Source organism: Zymoseptoria tritici, chromosome 2, assembly GCF_000219625.1.
Source record: "Zymoseptoria tritici IPO323 chromosome 2, whole genome shotgun sequence".
Classification (NCBI taxonomy): Eukaryota; Fungi; Ascomycota; class Dothideomycetes; order Mycosphaerellales; family Mycosphaerellaceae; genus Zymoseptoria; species Zymoseptoria tritici.
This window is the reverse complement of record NC_018217.1, coordinates 3,285,017-3,305,841: the sequence shown is the minus strand read 5'-3', so window position 1 is coordinate 3,305,841 and position 20,825 is coordinate 3,285,017. Positions and strand designations below refer to the sequence as shown.

The following is a 20,825-nucleotide window of genomic DNA, read 5'->3' as shown; positions in this document are numbered from 1 at the left end:
GACCGCAGCCCTATCTACTATCTATTTTGTATTAACACTAAGGCTAGGTAAAGAGAAGCTATTAGCAATATGTAAGCACTGCTATTACAACTTCGTATACGACAAAAAGCGCGCGACTACTTACTACGATTCGTGTGCTTAGCGCAAGGGAAAGGATGCAAATAGTGCTGCAATAACTACCGGCTAAGGCACTATTCTATTTAGCAGCTCGCTAGTGGACGCTGCGACCGGCAAGACACTCGAGCAGTTAGCAGCGGCTATAGTCTATAAGGCCAACCTTCCGTTTACGTTCTTTTAGTATCCGGCCGTCCTCGAGTTCCTGCATGCCCTCCGACCGAACTACGACCCTCTACACGAGAAGCAGCTACGCACCGTTCTGCTCGACGAAGCCTACAACAGCATCTTAAATAAAGTAAGACGCAGGATAGCCTTAAGCAAGAGCGTAGACATACAGGTCGATAGAAGTATAGATAGTAACAAGGACGGCGTAACAACCGTATTATATATGGATTTAATAGGCTACTACACCGTCGGCACGTTTGCCATAAGCGACACTAACGAGACCGCAGAGGCCGAGTTTATATAGCTTAAGGACTTCCTTAAAGACCTCTGCGGCGGCAGCCTGGCTAAACTTAGCTCTATCGTATTCGACACGTGCAACACGTAGTTAGCCATCTTCGACATAATTAGGCGTAATGCAGAGATGTCTTATGTTATCTGCGTGCCGTATAATGCTTACAGCGTGAACCTGCTAATCCGTAACATCTTTAAGCTGCTATTCTTCGAGGCAGTCTACAAGGCCTTACAAGCCTTAGCTACTAGCTTCTCGCACAAGAAGGCGATAAGGGTGTTGCTCCGGCATTACCAGCGGCGTATTAATTACGGCAGAATCTATACTATTCTACTCGGCGGCGACACTCGATAGGTATCTATCCTTAACCTCTTTACCTTACTAAAGCGCTCTAGGCATGCCCTTATCGCTCTAGCGGATAATCCTTAGTATACGCTAAAGGACGAGCTAAAGAACATTATTAACAGCCGCGAATACTAGTACAACGTAGACGAGGTTATCGAGATTATAAAGCTAATTCACGGTCAGGTCGTGGCCGCGCAGCTAGACGATGCTACAATAGAGAAGGTAGTGCTACGATAGGATATAATTAAGGCGACACTAATAAGCCAGGAGAAGATAATAACCGCGCCGCTTAAGTCAGTTATCTATAGCGACACTTAGATTTAGCAGTCGCGCAAGAGCAAGACTACTATTACCGGCATTAAAGAGCGGCAGACTCGTTAACTCGTCGACGAGCACTTCGCCGCGTACAGGCTCGATCTACAGCGCGCGCGCAAGGACATTAAGGATGATCTAGAGAAAGAGAAGGGCACACAATATCGCGTGCTAAATGCACTAAAGCGCTCTGTCTGCACTAAAGAAGACAGGCTTACGATTCAGACCGACTACTTCGCCTTCTAGCGCAGAGATAGTATCTTCGATGCCGACGACGAATGCTAGAAGCACAACATGCTCGACTTCTGGACTAATCGCATATGCGTCGCTCTATTGCTCGCTACTTACGCTATCCGCCTTACGAAGGCTCGAGCTAACACTACTACCGCCGAGCGCACCTTTAGCGCCCTTCGACTCCTTTACACGCGCCTTCGCAACCGACTCACACCGCTGCAGCTCGACCGACTCCTTACAATCTACTTTAACAGCCGCGTGCAGCGACAGCACAACACACGCCTTAAGGGCACCGTTAAGAGCAGGAAGAGGAAGAGAGGGCTGGATTACGCGTTAAGAGTAGGAACTACAATAGAGCAACAGCATAAGTTTAAAGAGATAACTAAGACGCACAATAAGCTGCTAAACTTCCTAAAGGACTTAGATAAACCGCACGATCCTATAGCATAGCGCAACATCTAGCAGACTATTACGGACTTCCTCGAGCTTAGCAAGGATAAGGTAGTTATCGCTAAAATAAACGAGGCAAGTAATAATAAGGAATAAGCTGGAATGTTGGTAAACAGATAAGGGATCAAATTCGAAGAGAGACAGCTCTTATTACGCTGTGCGGATATCTGTTACTTGCGCAAACGACTCGCACGGTTTTCAAAGAATCGATTGAGAGCATAATATCACTAGCTAATCAGAGGCTAGGAAACTCCTTCAGTTTTTTCCCCGCGTTTTGAAATCTCTGCACCTTCCTAATTAGGCAGGTGACTAACCAGTCTTGGCGAACGATATCTATAATCACTCACGCACTCACCAAATCGTTCGTAAATCACGACGTCACGAACATTACCAAGTCGATCCCTGCACAAGGAACTCGAAATAGACATGGATTTCGCGTGTGAATGGGCGAAACGCGAACAAAGAGATTCGCGGGATGATGTCGTCCTGTCAAAAGTGACAGGCGAGCGAGGTGTGAAACATGACACCGGCGTTTATCCGGACTGGGGTCCGCGTGGTTAGTCAGCGAATTGGCGCTGGGCTTTCCGTTCTTGGTTTGACAGCGATGTACCTTGGAGTAGTACACCTTCTTCCTTGAAATGCACCTCAGTCGTCCATCTCCACGAGACTCGATTCGAAGCAGAACTAAACGCGCTTTGTCCGCGTATGCAAGTATGCAAGTCGAGGGCGGACTAGAAGCTGCTCGCTCTGGACATTTGCTCTGCTCGGTACTCTATTCCCTCGCTGATGCGTCCGCAAAACTGTCGGAGAGCCAGCAGATGTTCCGTTGTGAGCGGAGTCAACGACCCCAGGCTACCACGTCCGCGATCGGATCGGATCAGTCCATGATGCGGATGGGAAGAAAGTGCAAGTCCAGAGTATCATTCTCCGAAATTCCGAGCGCTGCCCACATTGCCGGCCGACTGGTTTCTCCCGTCGCTCGATCACTCTCCTGCACCACGCCTCGTCTCGCGGAGAACGAACAGCATATTCCGCCAATCTCGAGTCACCTCCGCCTGCGTGAGCGACTGAGGTGGCTGTCTTGCAGACTGCGAGCTGTGCTGGTATCTGCGGATCGCTGTCAGCATGCTGCTTCGAGCGCAGGACAACTGATCAAAGCTGAGACTCACCATTTCATGGCCACGAGATATAGCCCCAGTTTCGTCGCACTAATGGGAAACCCGGGTCCAGAATTTGCTTCTTCGACGGTGGCTCTCTTTCCATCCATCAATCCATGCGCTTGCTTGCTTTCCACACTCAAAGTCGACGAATCGTTCGCAGACGCTTCATCCCGAATGCGTTGAGCGACCGTGAGATGATTTGAGGGGAGGTATCTTGGAGAAGCAAGTTGACCAAGTCATGCCGGCGAGTATTGCAAGAATGGAAGGTGGCTTGTCCGATCCGTGTCGACAGCACTGGATCACTGGCCTCTTATGTCGCTGCTCCACGACTGTTCACGAAATTACCGGACAGCCATGAAGGTGGCCATGACGGTGGCATGCCGAGCTCGACTCCGATTGAGTTCCGATATTTACTCCGCTCACGTGACCAGTTTAGTCCGAGGAGCTCCGGTCCTCATCCTTCCATTCCGCCATCTTGCTTTATTGTCATCGCTGACCCATGTCCAGTCGGAACTGACAGTTTCCAGCTATTGAGAAACCCCGATCATGCCAGCAGAGCCTTTGTCCGCCGCCGCGCGACGACGCAACGGCAGGTTTCCCGCTTGCGAGCCTTGTCGGAAAGCCAAGGTAAGACTGACCGGAGCAACCAGATCCGAGACTGTCATTCGGACTCTGCCAATAGTTTGCATCGACACTACGAGATGGAGTCCAAGACTAATACGTGCAATTTCCAGATCAAATGCGACAACGAGCGTCCAGTGTGCAAGAGATGTCTATATCGGCAAAAGGCGTCCTCATGCTTCTACCATCCCGCTCCACTCACGAAGGCTCGCAGGTCCTCTGCTGACGCTTTAACGCACGGTGTCAATGTGTCTACGGTCATTGGCCCATCGCAGGCCTCTGCAGTTTCCTACGGCGTTGCTGCACCCGTCCAAGACAATGCGGTCATCGACAACGGAGTTGTGCGATCTCTATCGAACCTCTGCGCCGCGTTCCGCAGCTACGACGCGCAGGACCACCTAGCGAGCGAGGAGACGATTTCAGCAGTCGTGGACGTTCTCTCAAGAGTCTTCGGCATCTCGACAGAATGATAGAAATGCTCGCTTTGTACAGCAAATTGAGCCAGGCTTGCTACATTCCCGGTCCACTCTTCGTCGAAGCTGCCGTTTCATTGCGGGATACGATCTCCGGTATCTCTTGGGACGAAGTCGACGGCAACCCGTCTGTATTAACTCCTCTGGCATGTCAGATCCTATCCTCGACGGCATCCAAGTTTTCGATCAGCTCAAGTTGTACTGTCGTGGAGTTCATTGCAATCTATACGGACGCTAATCTCAGACTTGAAACAATCGCGCTTGTGTACTCACTGGCAGCTCGGACTGACCTGATGGGCCGCAAAAGTGATGAGAGGAACAAAGAAGAATTGGTCACGGCTTTACTGCGCAATGCTGCGTTTTGTGTCAGCCTGGCTCGAGATATTGGACCGGAAATGAATGATGTACTGGTATGCGCGCTCTCAACTGCTGTCAGACGATTGAGATGACAACACTGACTCCGTTGACGGTGTAGATGTGGGCATCTTATGAGAGCTTTCGCCTCCAGCTCTCTTTTTACGGCGAGACTCGTGAGTATCCACTTCTAGGCAGAAATTTTCCATTGCTAAGTTGTCGTGGAGATCCGGTCGTATATAGGGGTTGGAGCGAGGTGACAACGGATTTGTATGCTCTGGGCATTCATCGCGAGTCCTTCAACTCGGCAGACGTTCCACCATTCCTGGCAGAGACCCGTCGGCGAACGTATCACTATGCGTACCAGTTCGATAAGTTCATCAGCACTCTGTTCAATCGTCCGCCGAGGATCTCGAAGCATTACACCACGACCCCACTTCCTCTCGATTTGAGTGACGAGGAACTGCTTGGATCGATCGAAGGATTGGATCAAGCTTGCGCAAGGCTCGAAGACGGCTGGAACGCACAGAAACGCATCACAAGCACAACATGGATCCGTGTTCGTTCCATGCTTGGTCACTACAGAGAAGTAAGCAACCAGGCACAGGAGGTCTAGAGCATGTCTCGAAGCCTTGCAATTCTACGAACGACCAACATGCCTGCTGACTTTCATACTTCGCTGTCAAAGGACTACCTCGAGGCGCCCTATCGAGGAGTAACGGTTGACAAGAGGACTGAGTTACAGTGAGTGGAATGGTGAACCATTTGTATCAATTGGCATTGACCGCAACCTTGCTTCAGAAACATCTCGCGAAAATGTCGTCAATTCTGGGCAACTCTTCCGGAACATCTGAAATACACGGACGACTCCTGGAGGAGCGGAATGGAAACCCAGAAGTGTCTCTTGTTGACCACCGTTTACTTGACTTTCATGCAGCTCGACATGCAATTGCATCAGATGCTCGTCCAAATTGACTCAGAGGCCAATCTTGAACTCCTGACGATAGCGGCGGCTATCGTGACGGCCATACGCCAGCAAGGCGCAGCACTCGACAGAGCGTACGCCCGTAGAGATATCTCCTACCAGGCAAGCAGACATTTCGTTCCTCAAACATTCGCTCCTTGCTGACGGACATAGAACCTCCTCTACGGCTTCCCAGCGGCCGTTGTACTCGCGACGGCATTGCAGAAGAACCAGCCCCTGCCACAATATGTCAAAAGATCCAAGCTCATCCGAGACTTGTCGGTCATGGTCTCCCTGCTGGAGAACTCCATCAGTCCTGGCGAGGCAAACTACATCATCTCCATCGAGGCCGCAAAGGCGCTATCTCGCACCGTTGATGAGATCTTGGACGCTGCTCCTGCATCGTCGGCCTCTGTCAACACGATCTCAACGCCTACGACCACCAGTATTGCCGAGCCTCAATTGGCCGCTTCACAAACATGCCCGCTATTCGCCGACCCGATGGCGATGGACGTAACCGATGTGACACTATTCAATGGCGGCGATTTGGATAGCTTTGATCTTTGCGAATGGGCGAAGAATATGGATTGGCCCAGCTTGGGAGGAGAATGGAGCACGTTCTAGCGGTACGGGATCATGGACCACTGTTCTCCTCTCACGAGGCTACTGGATTCGACGCAGCGCTGGCTTGTTCCATGATTGCTGAAGCAAGCGAGAAGAAGGACACACTCCAGCCAGAGACCATATTTGGTCAGAATGTTTTGGCTGTGGTTTCATTGTCTCGATAGTGGTGGAGCAAACAACAGCGCAGCAACTACTTCGGCAACGAGCAGAGGCTCTTTTGATGGTCCCTTCCTCGCACAAACGATGGACAGCGGCAGTGTCAAACTCAGCAGCAACATTCCGGACTTCTCGATGGCTTCATTCCTCCAGAATCTCAACCGCGGCCAGCGGTCGAGGAATGGGAAGCGTTGTCATTACATGCCGCAAGGCAGGGGAGGCATTTTCAGAATCCCAATGGATCTCGCCGGAAAGAACTCAGCATCAGACAATGTGACAAGTATCTGCACGACCGGCTGTTCGACGTGTGTTGGAGGTGAGTTGGCAGGCTGGAAGACGCCGACTTGGTCGGGTTCACAAACTCGGCCCATGGCCATTCAATCCAAGGCTCCGCCAGTACAACAGCTGCTGACTTCTTCAAAGTGTACATCCCCATCGACGAAAAGCGTTTCTTCGCGGCTCACATCGACGGTGCGATACGGGATCTCAATGCAGGCAAAAACAGGCATATGACCGCTTGGCAGATCCCCGATAGTCTTGCAGTCTCATTCAAGCGGGCTGTCCGAGCCGGATTAGATCGTACCTTCAAACATATGGACCAAGAAGTCAAGACAATCCGACAGAGCAACGAGCTGAAGCAGAGAGCCGTGATCGTCTGCTTCTGGCCAGTCGTCGGTGGAATCCCCGGGCCCGGTCCCCACGCCATCGATGTCTTGTGTGACTATTTCGACCTCGACAGAGCCAAAGTCGTCGATCCATACACCGCACATCACGGATTCATCATCGATCATTCCCAGCGGATACCCCCGATCATTCTGGGCTGGACACGCCCGGGACCGACACCGTGGGTGATGGATGAGATTGCGAAGATCGCGGACAAGTGCAACAAGCCTGTGTGGGGACATAATTTTTGGTCAGTGTTGACGGCCACGTACGAGTATGTGTTCGCTGGCAGCCTGGGATGGGAGTATGAAACGCCACCGAAGGGCGGGACGTTCCCGTGGTGTATTGAGTATGTGGCGGAAAGTGGCATGTGGCGGACAGTGGCATGTGGCAGGCTGGATGAGGAGATGATCTTGCGAGTTTTCATGCAGAAGTGCAAGCTTGTAAGTCAGCTAGTGTGTGCTCAATATCGCGTGCCCTTGCGGTCCTGGCTTTCTCAACTCTTGTACCTTTTCCTCCTCTTTCACAAAGTCTCTTCGTTCAAAAGTTGAACCCGAACTGCCTGGCCGACGGATTGTGCACCTTCGCGCCCATGGGTCTCGGTACTCCTGCACGCAGGTAGCCCTGTCCGGCTCTACACGACCACCACCCGGCTCTCGGCGCGGATCGCACTGGGCCAGGCGGTCCCGTCGAAATGCACGACCGCAGAGATGCGGAACTTCACGTCCTGGTCGAAAAGCCGCGGGACACACATACCACAACGATGGGGAATTGTCTCAAATGCCAACTTGGATTCATCGAGCTCGAAAGATATCCAACATACAAGCAGTCGAAATTTCACATCGACGACGACAGGATGTTCGCCATATGAAACAGCTCTCGAAACCTCGCAACTCTCTTCTTGCCCCCCTGCTACACTGCGTGCGTTCAAATCCGGCTCGCAGATCTCAAGCTGAAGCCCACCAGAAAGATGCATTCGCGATTCCAGATCCCCTTGAAATTTGCACTATTCGCCTGGTCAGTCTCTGAAGATCCAAGCGAGGAGTGAGGAAGCCATACGCAAAGATGGTCGTGACTTCTGTCGTTGGCGTCGACAGGACGAATCAAGGTGGACAATCGGAGGTGATCACCCCACGGCACTGTGCAGCCGGTCAGTTCCTGTATCGTGGAGGACGAGTCGGAGTGTGAGTTATGGAGGACCTACGCAGCTGCAGTCGTGGCTCTCCTGGTTGGGGGCGCATATATCGCGGCAATACCTCGCGGAGACGCCCATGGCGAGGAGGAGGGTTGTGGCGAGAACGGAGAAGTTCATTGTTGATCGAAGATGATGTTTGAGAGTTTGTTTTGTTGGTGAGTGCCGGTCTTTCGAGTTGGTTGCAGTTGGTCGCAAGACTCTCCTGATTTGTGTGTGAGATGTTGGAACCCGAACGAGGGAAAGAAGCGGGCACGGCAGGCCTTTTGTGTTTCGGCGGGCGTGAGGTGGAAGCAAAAGCTGCCGGGTCCCAAACGGAGCTCGCCAGTCCAGCATGAAGCCATGTAGAACTACCTGGTCGAAGATGGAGCTGGACAGCCTCGAGCCGACCCAAACACCGATCGCTAATAAACCGGAATTGTATAATCTCGGCAATCCAAATTGTCTACAGATAAGCGAGCCGAAGTTCCTTGCTACAGAGCGAGGCGACGAGCGGGCAAGCAACGAGGGAAGCAAGTACTGAGGAGCTCGAACTTCTGAGGACAGCGACGGGCGTACGATATTCGAGTACGTAGGGAATTTGCTCGTTCCAAAGGATAGCATAATTCTATCTAGCGCCGCAGGCTCCAATGCGAAGGAGTAATTGTTCTCGTTTCTGGTTCAGCATCGGGCTCTGGCTGGACTCGGTGAGGGAGGGTGGGTGGGGGGAATGACGAGATCAAGACAGGTGGCTGCATTTGGCTAAAGCGAGTACCCTTGTCACGGCATTAAACTGTGCAATAACACCTTCAGATTGCCCGCCAATGTCTCATTAGCTCACTGACTCACCTCAGTGATCCTGTTGGCATGGAGTGCGGTTGATGTGGGCGGCATTGGCAATATCCCTTGTCGTCAAGGGCTGGCATTGGCGATACCCCTGATCGTCTAGGACGGGCATTGGCAGAGCATGTCATGCCATGCGAATTCAAGCCAACAGAGTTAGGACTACCGGTTCGTCCAAAAACATTCCATCCAGTCCTGTCAATCAACATGCCCCATGTCTAAATGTTCGGATCAGGATCTCCAATGCCTAGGTACGTCCGCCGACAGACGAAGTATGATTTACCTCAGCTGTAGCTCCGCGTCACTTGCCGACGGACAGCGACATGAGAATAGCGATCGATGGTGTCTCCATGCCCTGGTACGCACAGTCAGTAGCAGCGAGCACTCTCCGAAACGACGGCGAGACTTTCGAAAGATTGCTCGCATATGCTGCACCAAGCCGTAATTGCTTTTCGGGCGACAACAGCTTGGCAGATCGAGACAAAACCGCGCTCACTTCATGGCCAGGAGCAGAGAGAGCGTCAAGACGCGGCTGAAACTGGTGTCTTCCCATCTCTCGTAGCAGTTCACGACCGATCCGACACCGTAGACAGGGATACTGAACCACCCTGCTCTCCCGTCGGCGGTCTACGACTGTCGACTCCACGTCTATAGTAACGCCATCCCCGGTAGATCCAATACTCCGCCGATCCAAGGGCGACATTCGATGCGATCAGAGCTCCAAATGTCCCGGGAAATACCATGGCTTTCTCGAGAGCTGAATCACTCCAGCCAAATCGTTCGACCTGAGTATTTTCAGCGACAGTTCCAGCTTCTTAGAACGGCGTAAGCTTACCAAGTAGATGAAAGCACCAAAGGTCGAGAACAACGAGACGCCTGCGTGGAGTACGAAGAGGCAGAAACCCATTGTGCCAAACTTAGCGGCTTCTGGGTCCTGGCTGGCGAACTGGGGGCCCGTCTGAAGTAACTCACTTCCACGTCTTACCACATCCTCCGTGTCATAACTGCGTACCACCTGGCTGTGGTGGAAAGTCGCAAAGTCGAGGGCTGCTTTCGCTCTTTCTTCACGGCCGTCTTCCGGAAGGCCCAGGATATCATTCAAAGTGTCGCAAAACCTGCGATTGCGGTGCTGCATATTCCGCACGTCGGAAAGCTGAGCAGCAGCCTCTCTCCTCAATGATACCAGTCCAGCCGCTGTGGCCTGTACGAACAGGTCCTCCATCGGACACTCATAGCTAGGTGTGATCATTCCTCGGCCTTCCTCGTCAAGCAGTCCGATGAGCGCGAAGACTTTGTCCCTGCGATCCTTGCATTGTTGCAGCCGGAAGTCCCTCACAGCGCGGTGGAATGGCCAACCTCGCGTGCGGACGGCGTCTGAGTATGGGACGTATTTCTGCCTCAACCTCCACTTGCTTCGATGGTGGAAGAGCCTTAGGGCAGAATGCCATCCGTCGAAAAGTCGATCTTCGTACTCTCGTTGCGTTTGGAAGGACTCTGGGCATGGGAACTTCCAAGCTTGCCACCACTCTACCTGTTCTTGGTTGTCGAGCAGCTCTGTCGGAAGCGGTAAGGCAGCGAGCCGGGAGACATCTTTCCACAAGATCTTCCATTCTCCACAGACGACAATGATGTTTTCTGCCAACAGGAGTTCTTGAACAACCCACAGACGGCGCCAGAATTGCCTCGAGCAGAGATAGCTCAGGCCTATTCTCTCCGAGACGTCCCACTGCGACTCGGCGGCATCGTGGGTTTCAAGCCGCCGTGAAAGTGCGTCAAGATGACCGTGCTGATCTGCGTGAGGTACTCCGACCCAGGCGAGCACCGTGTTGGCGTTCGCATAGATCTGTGACATGAGCTGTACTTGGTGGCACTTCTCCGTATCGTTTCCCTGGTCCAGGCAGATGGCATCGATATAGATTGGCAGATGGATGCCACTCTCTGTGACAGAGGACAGGAAGTGGAAGAGGTTCGTACGTATCCAGAGCGGTTGATCATCGATCTCGATTAGATGGATATCTGTGTCGGTCCGAGCCTCTCCCCATGTATATGACAGCGCTATATACGCCGTGAAGGCAAGCTGCGAGACATTTGCGGTCTCGAGGTCATATTTGTACTTGTTTGCGCTCGGCAGATTCTTGCCTGCCTGGTGGGTGACTCGAAGAAGTCGAATCTGCGTTGTTGGGTCAATGGACGGGTACTTGAAGTCCCTGTTGCGAAGTTGATCCTCGCTGGCGGAGATACCGTCAGCGTATTCTTCGCCGCTCTCGGGTCGAATCGCTGCCATCGCTTAGTCGATCGCCGTCTGTGTCGCTTTGCGAATGATGAGCAGCCTCAAGATCGTGGTGCGGCTGAGGGTCGAGATGCTCAGCCCTACAACGCGCGTTGTCAAGAGTGGGACATGTCGTGTTCCATGCAAGGCACCGAAGTAGTACTAGTTCGGAACCGGCGAAACAGAGGTATAACCAGGACATATTACTGGAAGTTCAGGCGAATACGAATTTCCCATGATGGAGCTGTACCTTCAAGACAACGGCATCATCTCCAATTTGGTTGCGGTGAGTAGTTCTACCCTTGCTACAGAATGTTAGACGATAGACTCGACGCCATACCATCGTTCGAGTCTCACCAGCTGATGAATTGTTCATCTAGAGCTGCTTGACCTGATATGGTCATCGATCCCCATGTTCCATGTTCTGCGATCGGATCATGACCTCCAAAGTCTTCATTCCCCGACTACTGGAGCTTCAATCACCTCAACTGCAGCCAGCCGTGACTTGGCGACGGACAGATACCTCTGGATCAGAGTTGGATGTCCTGGAATCACGGGTACGCACACGACAGCCAGTAGCAGCGAGCACTTTCCACCACGCCGGTGAGTCTTTCGAAAGAAGCTGCAACAGCCCGTGATTGCTATGGACGACAACGGCTTGGCGCATCGAGACAAAGAGTATCTCGCAAACACTTCACCGCCCTAAGCAAGAATGTTTCCTGTATTCGCGGACTTCTCTTCTGTCTTCATCAGTGCCAGATTTCTCATTCCTTTCTTGTTCTATTTGAACTCTCTTCCTCTTCCTCTTCCTCATTCATCCTCGATTTCTGTTTGAACAAAAACGACAGCCTACTTCCCAAACGTCCAAGATGGCCGAAGCACTGTTGCTGGAGGAGATCAAGGCCTCTCTTGCAACTCATGCTCGGTCCGCAACATTCACGTGCGGCGGTAGCATTCCCATTGAGCCCGCTACCACATACACAGACCATCCAAGTTCCTCCGGTCCAATTCAAGTCCGCTTCGGCAGTAACGGTGTCGGACGCACATTGAGCGTTCCCGGATCGAAGGTCATCTCACAGGAATTCCGAGAGCTTCTTCGTGTCTCGCAGCCCGCCACATTCGCTCGTGCCGGCGAAGAAGTCCTTGACGAGGAATATCGCAAGGCGGGAAAGTTGGATCGTGGTGCCTTCGCCACCGATTTCTGTCCTTACACTCTCGGAATCATCGATACGCTCAGTCAGATCCTTCTTCCTCAGACCAAACAGTCCAAGCACGACCGAAGCATCCGTGCCGAGCTGTACAAATTTAACGTATACAGCGGTCCCAGTGGCAAGTTCAAGCCGCATGTAGATACACCACGCAGCGAGTTTCAGCTGGGAAGCTTGGTGGTCTCACTCCCGTTCGATCACGAAGGCGGTCAGCTCGCTGTCCGCAACGCCGGCAGCGAAGTTTTATTTGACTGGTCCAAGTCTGCCAACCGCGGCGATGCCGGACCATGCATCAAGTGGGCAGCCTTCTACAGTGACTGCGAGCACGAAGTCCACCAGGTCACTGCCGGCCATCGCATCACACTGACGTACAACTTGTTCGTCACTCGCGGCCTTGGGCACCTTGCTGGTTCCTCATCTTCGGTCCTTGAAGCCAAGACTCTACCACTCTACAAGACTCTACAGACAGCTCTCCAGGAGCCGACATTCTTCCGCAAAGGCCGCTCACACCAGCAACTACAACAACTTCTTGCCGGATGCGCTGAAGGGTGCGGACATGTCGTTGTACGAGACCGCGGTTGCTCTCGGACTTCAGTGCAAGCTTGTGCCGGTCATTCCAGATGGCCATTACGGCTATGACGGCAAGCGCGACGCATTTGAGCAGACATTCGGACCTTTCGAGAGTGGCGAGATTCATGAGTGTGATGATTCGGAGATGTGGGGTCAGCCACTGCCTGATTCGAATTTGACCTGGATCAATCCCATGAAGAAGGATCTGAAGGAGGTGCAAGCGGCATACGTCGTGGTGAGTTTGACGGAGACAGAGCAATCCCTTTGAGACATCGTACTGACATTCCGCGTGTAGTTCGGCAATGAGCTCGGCAATCTCGACGTCAAGTACTCGCACGCCGTCATGCTTATTCGTATTCCTCGTTTCCGCCACAGAGGTCTGCCAAATGACGAGACGAAGAGCTTCTGGAAGGGAGAGGATATGCCGGATCCGGATGAGTACGCAGAGGGTCCGGACGACTATGATTCGGAGATGGAGGAGTATGAAGACGATGAGGAGTCGGAGAGCTCCGTGGACACGTGATCGAACGATGGCTCTGACTGGAAGAAGATGTGGAAGAGACCGAAGCGCCTGGCGAGGAGCAAGGTGCAACGGTACTCCGAGCCGATGAGCTCTGCCGGGACTGTGGCTTTTGTGAGTCGTCGTCGTCGATGCTATCGTAGTTTTGCTGAGGTGTATTTTGGGTTCAGAATGGTCCTGTCGTCAGAAAAAGGACAGTTTACGATACTAGCACCCAAGAGTGGTTCTCGATATATCGGCATCACTTTTGCACCATCCGCTGAAGTGGGTGCCTGAGGCTTGAGTCTCCTGACCCTGGCTCGGGCATCATCGGTATCGTAGGATTCTGTCGATTCAGCGGGCCATGTGTACTACCCTGGCCAAGCATGAAATTGGTGATTCGTGGCTGTTGAGTTCATTAGGCAGATCACCTCTGCAACATGGCTGCGTGCAAGGAGACTTTGGCGATGGCAGTCAAATGCGCGGCTAATAATAGCGTTCGTGCTAGCGTCTTGGTCGCGAACTCAATTCTTCGTGAACACCGTGAACACACCTCAGCAACGTCGCGACCTCCTCCGTCCAGCCATGTCTTCTTACAATAATGCGCATCGTCAACAGCGATATACAATGTGCGGGTCTACTATCGCGACGACGCGCTCCACGTCTAGCGGCTTTGGTGCCTGGATGTCGCACTGCGCGCAGTCGATGGCGGTCACAGGGAACATACAAGCCTCTGGAATCGATTGCCAAAGCGGATACAACATTCAGGCCTTCACATAACCTACCTGGAAAGTATCATAAGCGGCTTAATTTGCGTACTGGGGATCCTTCAGCAGCACATTTGAATGATACGAATGATACAGACACCACCGTCAGTGCCAATTTCGACAAGGAAAAGTTCTATCGGTTTTACCTACGCCCCCGGCCTGTCAAGCGTTCCACGGTCGATGCTCCTGGGGCATGGGTCACATCGCTTGACGTTGACGCTATCAAAGCAACACTGCCGCTGCCTTTGCGCGAAAGACCGCTTGACTTCTTCTCCGAGTCATCTCGAGATCTCATCGCAGCACAGAGATGCCTGGAGATTTACATCGCGGAGAGCTCCAAAGAGTGTTCGATGCAAGATCTGAAGAAGGAGCTTGCCAAAAGTCGGCCAGGCACAAATGCTCTGTCTTGGCTTCTGCGAGATTACGATCAGGCTGATTTGAGGAACAACCCCGGATTCTTGAAAGCTCTTATCCACTGTCTTGTGGCCGAAAGCAACGAACGCCATATTTGGCATTGGCTCGCAATCCCTCATACGCCCTCGGTACTGGCACCTCAAGCTGTGGACGACAGGCATTCGTGGCGCAGTGCAGTCTTGCGTTTCCTCGTAGAGTCACAGGCACATTTTGCAGAAGGTGGATGCATTGACGAATCTCTACGGACCTTCGAACACGGATGCAAATGGAAAATTTGAGATCCTGCAAGCCCACTTTTCATTCACAAGACGGCAGCTGGAATTTGGATCCTTAATCAACTCGTCTGGCGAGGCGCAAGCGCCACTGCAAATGTCGATTTGTATGAAATTTTTATCTGGAGAGCCCGGGTGTGGAGGAAGGTGCAGGTAGCTCGCGAGTTCGATCGGGCACTACTACATCGAGTGCATCCTACTAAGCCTAGTGGGCTGCCGGCGTTTCAATTCCTCCAGCGGCACTACGCTGCTAGTCCTCGACCTGCATTCTTGCGAGACCTCTTACAACATGTCAGTGGATACAATTTCATTGTTGACACTGCGAAAGTTCTTGAGCGAGAAGGATACAGTGCGAAAGCACGCTGGATGCTGGACATAGGCCGTGCGGAAATGCCGGACCGCTTCATGATGAGGGCCTACTCCGATCACGCCACTGCGGCTCCAATCTTTGGATATGATGCGCGGTTTGCTGGTAACCGAGAGCTCTACACTGAACGTGAGAAGAAACGACGCCTCTCCACGGGACAATCGTGGCGATGAAGTGTGAGACATGTGGTAACCTGCACGTGGACTTTCCTTGTTTGCATGTTTGGCGATGAGGATCAGCTCAAAGGGCTATTCAATATGAACATCAGGGTTCTTGCTCGCTCTCATCGACTGGCAAATCGCTCCGGGCGACACAGTGAACCTGGTGGTCAAGAGGGCAGATCAGACCGCCTGTACTTCAGGAAGCCCACGTCAAAAGAATATCGATAGCGTGTGAACGACCTCTTCGCTCATCTGGAGGATGCATTGCCCTCGGCCCGAGCAGTCACGATGCCCGAAGCACAATGTCGCACTAGACTACTCTCGCATCCGAAAAGCCGCCTTCTCATACGGCACCATCGGATGTCCCAAACAACCACACAAAATCTGCAAAGTCACGAAACGAGCAAAGTACCGCACATCCGCAGTCCCACCACCGCACATCCAGCAATTCTCCACGCCCGACGGCACATACGCACCTTTCACCTCGCCTTCTTCGTCGACACCCCAGAACTCTCGCAGCTGCGCAGTGAGCTCGTGGCCGATCACGGGCTCCGCGCTCTGTCTGATGTCTTTCTCGAAGCCGGTGGCCCAGACGATAAGATCAGCATCCAGCGAGGAGCCGTCGGAGAAACCCAGTCCCGTTGGCGTGTAATGCGTGATCTGCGCATCGTTCTTGATCTTGACTGTGCCATCTATGATCAGCTGGCTTGCGCCGCAATCCATGTGATGGCCTCCAAAGCGGACTCGGAGATGATCAATCAGGTCTCCTTTTGGATCGAATTTGAAGCCAGTCTTCTCGAGCGCCATCCACGTCTCAGTCTCTTCGTCGGCTTTGGCGTGAAAGTATGCGTTGCTCATCAGCCGCTGGATGGAGGTCGGCGGGCTCATGAAGTTCCGATCAGAGATCTCTTGGGAAACTTTGTCATTCCAGATCATACCGAAGAGCTCCTGAAAGTGCGAGCGCGGGACGACGTACGTGCTTCCCCGTTGGACCATGGTCACCTCGCTCAGTCCGGCTTCCACCATGTCCTCGGCGACGTCGTGGGCGGTGTTCGCGCTTCCAACTATGATGCCTCGCTTGCCGTGAAAGGCCTTGCAATTGTGGTATTCCCCACTGTGGAGCGATGTGCCATTGTACGTCTCGATGCCGGGGCAGTCCGGACGGAGAGGAGTGCTACCGCCAGGCCCAGTGCAAAGGATGATATGCGATGCTGAAATGGTGTAGGTCTTGTCCTTGTGCAAGACCTGAGCGGTCCATTCTTTGGTGGTCGGATCAAATGTGGCCGGCTTACTCAATTGACAAGACGTCCAAACGTCGATGCCAAATTGTGCTACAAAACGGCGGAAGCCCTCAGCGAGAGATTTGGTGTGCAGCCATTCCGGATCGTGATCAGTGTATGTTGGGCCAAATGGCAGGTGGTTGAAGCGCTTGACTGTGTGTAACTTGGCGCTGTCGTAGCGAGTGGTCCAGTTGTCTCCGACACGGGCGTTCTTCTCCAGAACAATGTACCTCAGGCCAAGGCTCTTACAGTATGCTGCTGTTGACAGACCTGATTGACCGCCACCGATGATAAGGACATCAAGGTGTTCCACATTGGTCGGCTCTGGGTTCTGATGTTTCTGTCGCTTGTGACGCAGGTCCAATCCTCGGCGGTCCTTGAGGTTGTCCAGCCAGGTCAGCATCATCCAGATCTTCATCCCGTGCTCAGCAGCAGGATCCGGCACAAGGCTTGAAAGTAAGACGATCTCATCAGTACAAAGTCAATATCAAACGCTCGCACCTCCACAGATACACTCACCTCAGCTGACCTCCACACTCGGCCGGCAGACCACTTAGGTCAGCGTCAAAGCTGAAATCGACTGTCGCCCACGTCGGTTGGAAGTGAACTGAATCGAGGACGACTTTAACATTGCGCAAATCGGCCGCTGGGGCAACGTCAGACCAAGCGACGCCGATTGCGGTTGGGCCGTAGAATGTGCGAAGATTCCGAGTCAAGCTGAACAGGTCGCGCCAGAAAGCGTCGTGCGTGAAGAGCTTTTCTTCCAGAGTGTCTGACTGCAAAGACCGAGCTATAGCTGAAGCCGACTGAGCTACTGACGCTGCAGTCAGCTCTTTTGGCAAAGGTGCAGAAGGCAGAGCGCCAGGTAGATGGTCTATCGTTGATCGAATCTTGTTCTTGTAAGACATGTTAGAGGAGCGGTGGCACGTTGTCGTGCTGGTGGTAGGTATGAGGAAATAACGAAAGATGGAGCGACTTGCTTTATGTAGGGCGGTCATTGTACAAAGCGGTAGGATCGCTGACAGGTTGCACAGGATTGCCCCTCATCATCTCATCGCCCCGAACGCCGTCGAGGACGGGCGTGGTTAGATCCGGGCGGGATTGTAGCGCAGTTCATGCGAGAGGAAGACTCCTGTCACCAGCATTCTTTCCAGACACGGCGTAGAGACAGCCTTCGCTTGTTCTCACGCTGCTTGCAGTAGCAATTAGCAAGGTCGATCGTGAAGGATCGAGCTCGGCCTTAAGGCGGTGCATATTAAGTCCGCTAACGGAGACAAGACGACCGGAGGAGATCCTCATCGTGCAAGACTACTCTCCGATGTAGACTATGAGCAGACCTTGGATCTTTTCGCGCTTCTGTAGTCGCCGAGAGTCCGAGACCCGCGCACGGGGAGGATCCATCGCATCCATGGGTCTCCTCTCGCTGAGCTTGTCAGGGCCTGGCAGACCGTATGCCGCATAGCAGTTGAGGGATGCTTCTGGAGCAGACGGATACGGGTCGTGGATGAGGGAAAGAAGGAAGAACGGTAAGAGAGAAGGCTGGCAAGATGGAAGAAGGCTTCATCATTTCGCGTCAAATTTTGAAGGACATGCTCATCGCCATCGTAGCTCCATCTATCGAACAACATCGTCCGGACATCATCAGGAAGCAGCTTTACAGACACGAGGGTCCCAAAGGAAACTCGACACCAGGGTACTGCGTGATTGGTAATATCGGAGAAAACGCGCACGTCGAACGCTGACCAACCGCGTGTTACACAACCTAAAATGAGACGGAGCAGCAGGCATGATGCAGCTCAACGAGGGATCGCAGATGGAAGACCTTTCTCTTGTGAGAGATCCCCACTTTGACACCATTCGAAAAGCACTTTGGCAGCAAGCTCAGTCTTCGACAGAGTAGTAAGATACACGAGAGGCGGTCCAGATGGCTACCAAACTCATCACCATTGTCGGCATCACTGGTACTCAGGTCAGTTTGAAAATGCTATCCGCCGCAGCATCGTATGTCATCGCGTTCTGACGAAAAGCCAGGGCGCTTCGGTCGCCGATGCATACATCAACGAGCCCGGATGGAAGATCCGTGGCATCAGTCGTGATCCGAGCAAGGCGTCTAGCAAAGCATGGACCGATCAAGGTGTCGACATGGTTTTTGCAGACCTGGACGACATCGGCAGTCTCAAGACCGCATTCAGCGGCTCCAACGTTATCTGCGGCGTCACCGACTTCTGGCAGCAAATGCAGGACAAGGGAAATCAAGAGAGGGCCAAGAGGACTGGCAAGACCATCAACGTTATCTCCTTCGAGGCCGAAATCCAGCAAGGCAGAAACATTGTCGATGCAGCCCAGTCCACTATCGTGACTCTCGACATGCTAGTGCTTTCTGTGCTGACCGATTCGAGGAAGTGGAGCGGAGGAAAGATTACGTGGAACTACCATTTCGAAAGCAAATGGCGTATCGTCGAGTATCTGCAAGAGAATTACCCCGGGCTTCACGGGAAGTCGTCGTTTTTCCAAGCGGCGTGCTATTTGTCGAATCTTGACACAACTTTGGCTCCTCGAATGGTGAGCTTCAAGCTCTTCGGCGTTTACATGGCGAACGCAGCTGAATATGGACAGACACCGGAAGGATACATCATGAGTCTACCAATAGATGGCAACAAGCCAGTGCCGATGATCGACGCTCGCAATGACACCGGCCCTTTGGTCAAAGCACTCGTCAAGGCTGCTCCGGGAAAGAATCTGATGGGTTATACCTCAGAGATCAGCTTCAATGAAATTGCTCAGATCTGAAGCAAGAACCTCGGTGTGGAGGTGAAGTATCAGCGCGGGACTGTTGATGCCATGGACAAGCTCATGCCAGGCGGAATGGGCATGGAGTTTGGCGAGGCGCTAGAGTATCTGAACAGTCCTGGATACTACGGCGGCGAAGCTGCCATCCGGGAGTTGAATCTCATCACGCCAGACGACGTAAGTACTAACCTCTTGATGACCACGACGACCACTCCTAACCTGACTCATACCTTAAGCTTGGTACTTTCCAGCTCACCGAAGTCAGAGAGTTTTTGAAGGAAAGGACGTTGTTGTAGCAAGGAGGAAGCTGCGGATCCCAGCTCAGCGGGATTTCTCGTCTGTAGCGATCTAACGAAAAACGCTGGCGGGCCAGATACAAGGCAGTCATTATGTAAGCCTGAGACTCTGCGCATGTCTGCCCATGGATTGTGTATATCAGTGAGGCTCCTGTGTTGCATTGTATACAGCATCGAGCGAACCGGATCACCATCGCGCAGCATGGTCCTCCTTCAGGCTGATGGCTTACCTTCCAATTACGAACGACTTGGGGATCGTATAACTCCGTCCTCTATGCTCGCGAATTCCTCGCCAGGCGCAACGAGTATTTCTGCCCATGTAAGGCTGCAACTCAGCGTGCCTGGAGGAAGAGTTGAGTGGGCGCCTTTCTGAAGGAGAAGCAGCACGATCTTCTCGCATTCCTCAGCCTGATTGATAACTGGGTACGGATTGACTCGGCGTCCAGGTCCCAAAGGCTTCCTTCTCAGTGATCGTGCATACGCTTGAGTGTACTTTGGAAGCTCAGGCAGGCCAAAGTTCGAGCCGGCGCTTCTCCCTAAGGCTGCCCTGAGTAGTGTGCCGTATACGGGATCCTCGTGATTCGCGTCCGCACCGTGTACGATCAGAAGATCCACTACGGCGGCAGACCCAAACAATGCAGCGAAGTGAAGTGCAGGCCGGCCTTTACGGTCGGCCGCGCTGAGACGAATGCCTTGCTCGAGGCCAGTCTTGACGATATGACCAACCCCACAAATGCAGGCACTGTCAAACATGTCCGTTGCATGCAATATACTCCTGAATCTTCTCGAACGCTGCGGCTTCGGAGTTTGGCTGATCCCGTAGCATTTCGGAGCAGACTTGCTCCACGAAGGTGCCGAGGGAGAATATCTCTAGAAGCCATTCGATGTCGTCAACGCCGCCCTGGCTGCACAGGCTTCTAAGCATACTGGTTCCGGTAGTTCTATCAAGGGTATCGTCGGCTCGATTCGTTCTAACAGCATTAGACAAGCA

The 20,825-nt window shown here is 52.8% G+C and overlaps 5 protein-coding genes across 5 annotated transcripts; 3 read left to right on the top strand and 2 right to left on the bottom strand.

Annotated features, from left to right (window-relative positions):
* Positions 1–3,600: 3,600 nt before the first annotated feature.
* MYCGRDRAFT_99312 (uncharacterized protein) lies at positions 3,601–4,207 on the top strand (the record flags this gene model as incomplete). Its single annotated transcript, XM_003855253.1, has 2 exons — positions 3,601–3,699; positions 3,807–4,207. The coding sequence occupies 2 exons, from the start codon at positions 3,619–3,621 to the stop codon at positions 4,161–4,163; spliced, it is 438 nt and encodes a 145-aa protein (XP_003855301.1).
* A 5,035-nt stretch (positions 4,208–9,242) lies between these two features.
* MYCGRDRAFT_108315 (uncharacterized protein) lies at positions 9,243–11,225 on the bottom strand (the record flags this gene model as incomplete). Its single annotated transcript, XM_003855118.1, has 2 exons — positions 9,243–9,296; positions 9,777–11,225. 2 exons carry the CDS (start codon positions 11,223–11,225, stop codon positions 9,243–9,245), a joined length of 1,503 nt encoding a protein of 500 aa, XP_003855166.1.
* An 854-nt stretch (positions 11,226–12,079) lies between these two features.
* MYCGRDRAFT_91167 (uncharacterized protein) lies at positions 12,080–13,511 on the top strand (the record flags this gene model as incomplete). Its single annotated transcript, XM_003855254.1, has 3 exons — positions 12,080–12,795; positions 12,884–13,223; positions 13,284–13,511. The coding sequence occupies 3 exons, from the start codon at positions 12,080–12,082 to the stop codon at positions 13,509–13,511; spliced, it is 1,284 nt and encodes a 427-aa protein (XP_003855302.1).
* A 2,272-nt stretch (positions 13,512–15,783) lies between these two features.
* Positions 15,784–17,656, bottom strand: MYCGRDRAFT_108314 (uncharacterized protein; the record flags this gene model as incomplete). Its single annotated transcript, XM_003855117.1, has 2 exons — positions 15,784–17,197; positions 17,268–17,656. 2 exons carry the CDS (start codon positions 17,654–17,656, stop codon positions 15,784–15,786), a joined length of 1,803 nt encoding a protein of 600 aa, XP_003855165.1.
* A 1,016-nt stretch (positions 17,657–18,672) lies between these two features.
* On the top strand, positions 18,673–19,834 carry MYCGRDRAFT_91165 (uncharacterized protein; the record flags this gene model as incomplete). The annotated part of the gene is made up of 4 exons (XM_003855255.1): positions 18,673–18,717; positions 18,780–19,310; positions 19,545–19,715; positions 19,790–19,834. 4 exons carry the CDS (start codon positions 18,673–18,675, stop codon positions 19,832–19,834), a joined length of 792 nt encoding a protein of 263 aa, XP_003855303.1.
* Positions 19,835–20,825: the final 991 nt, after the last annotated feature.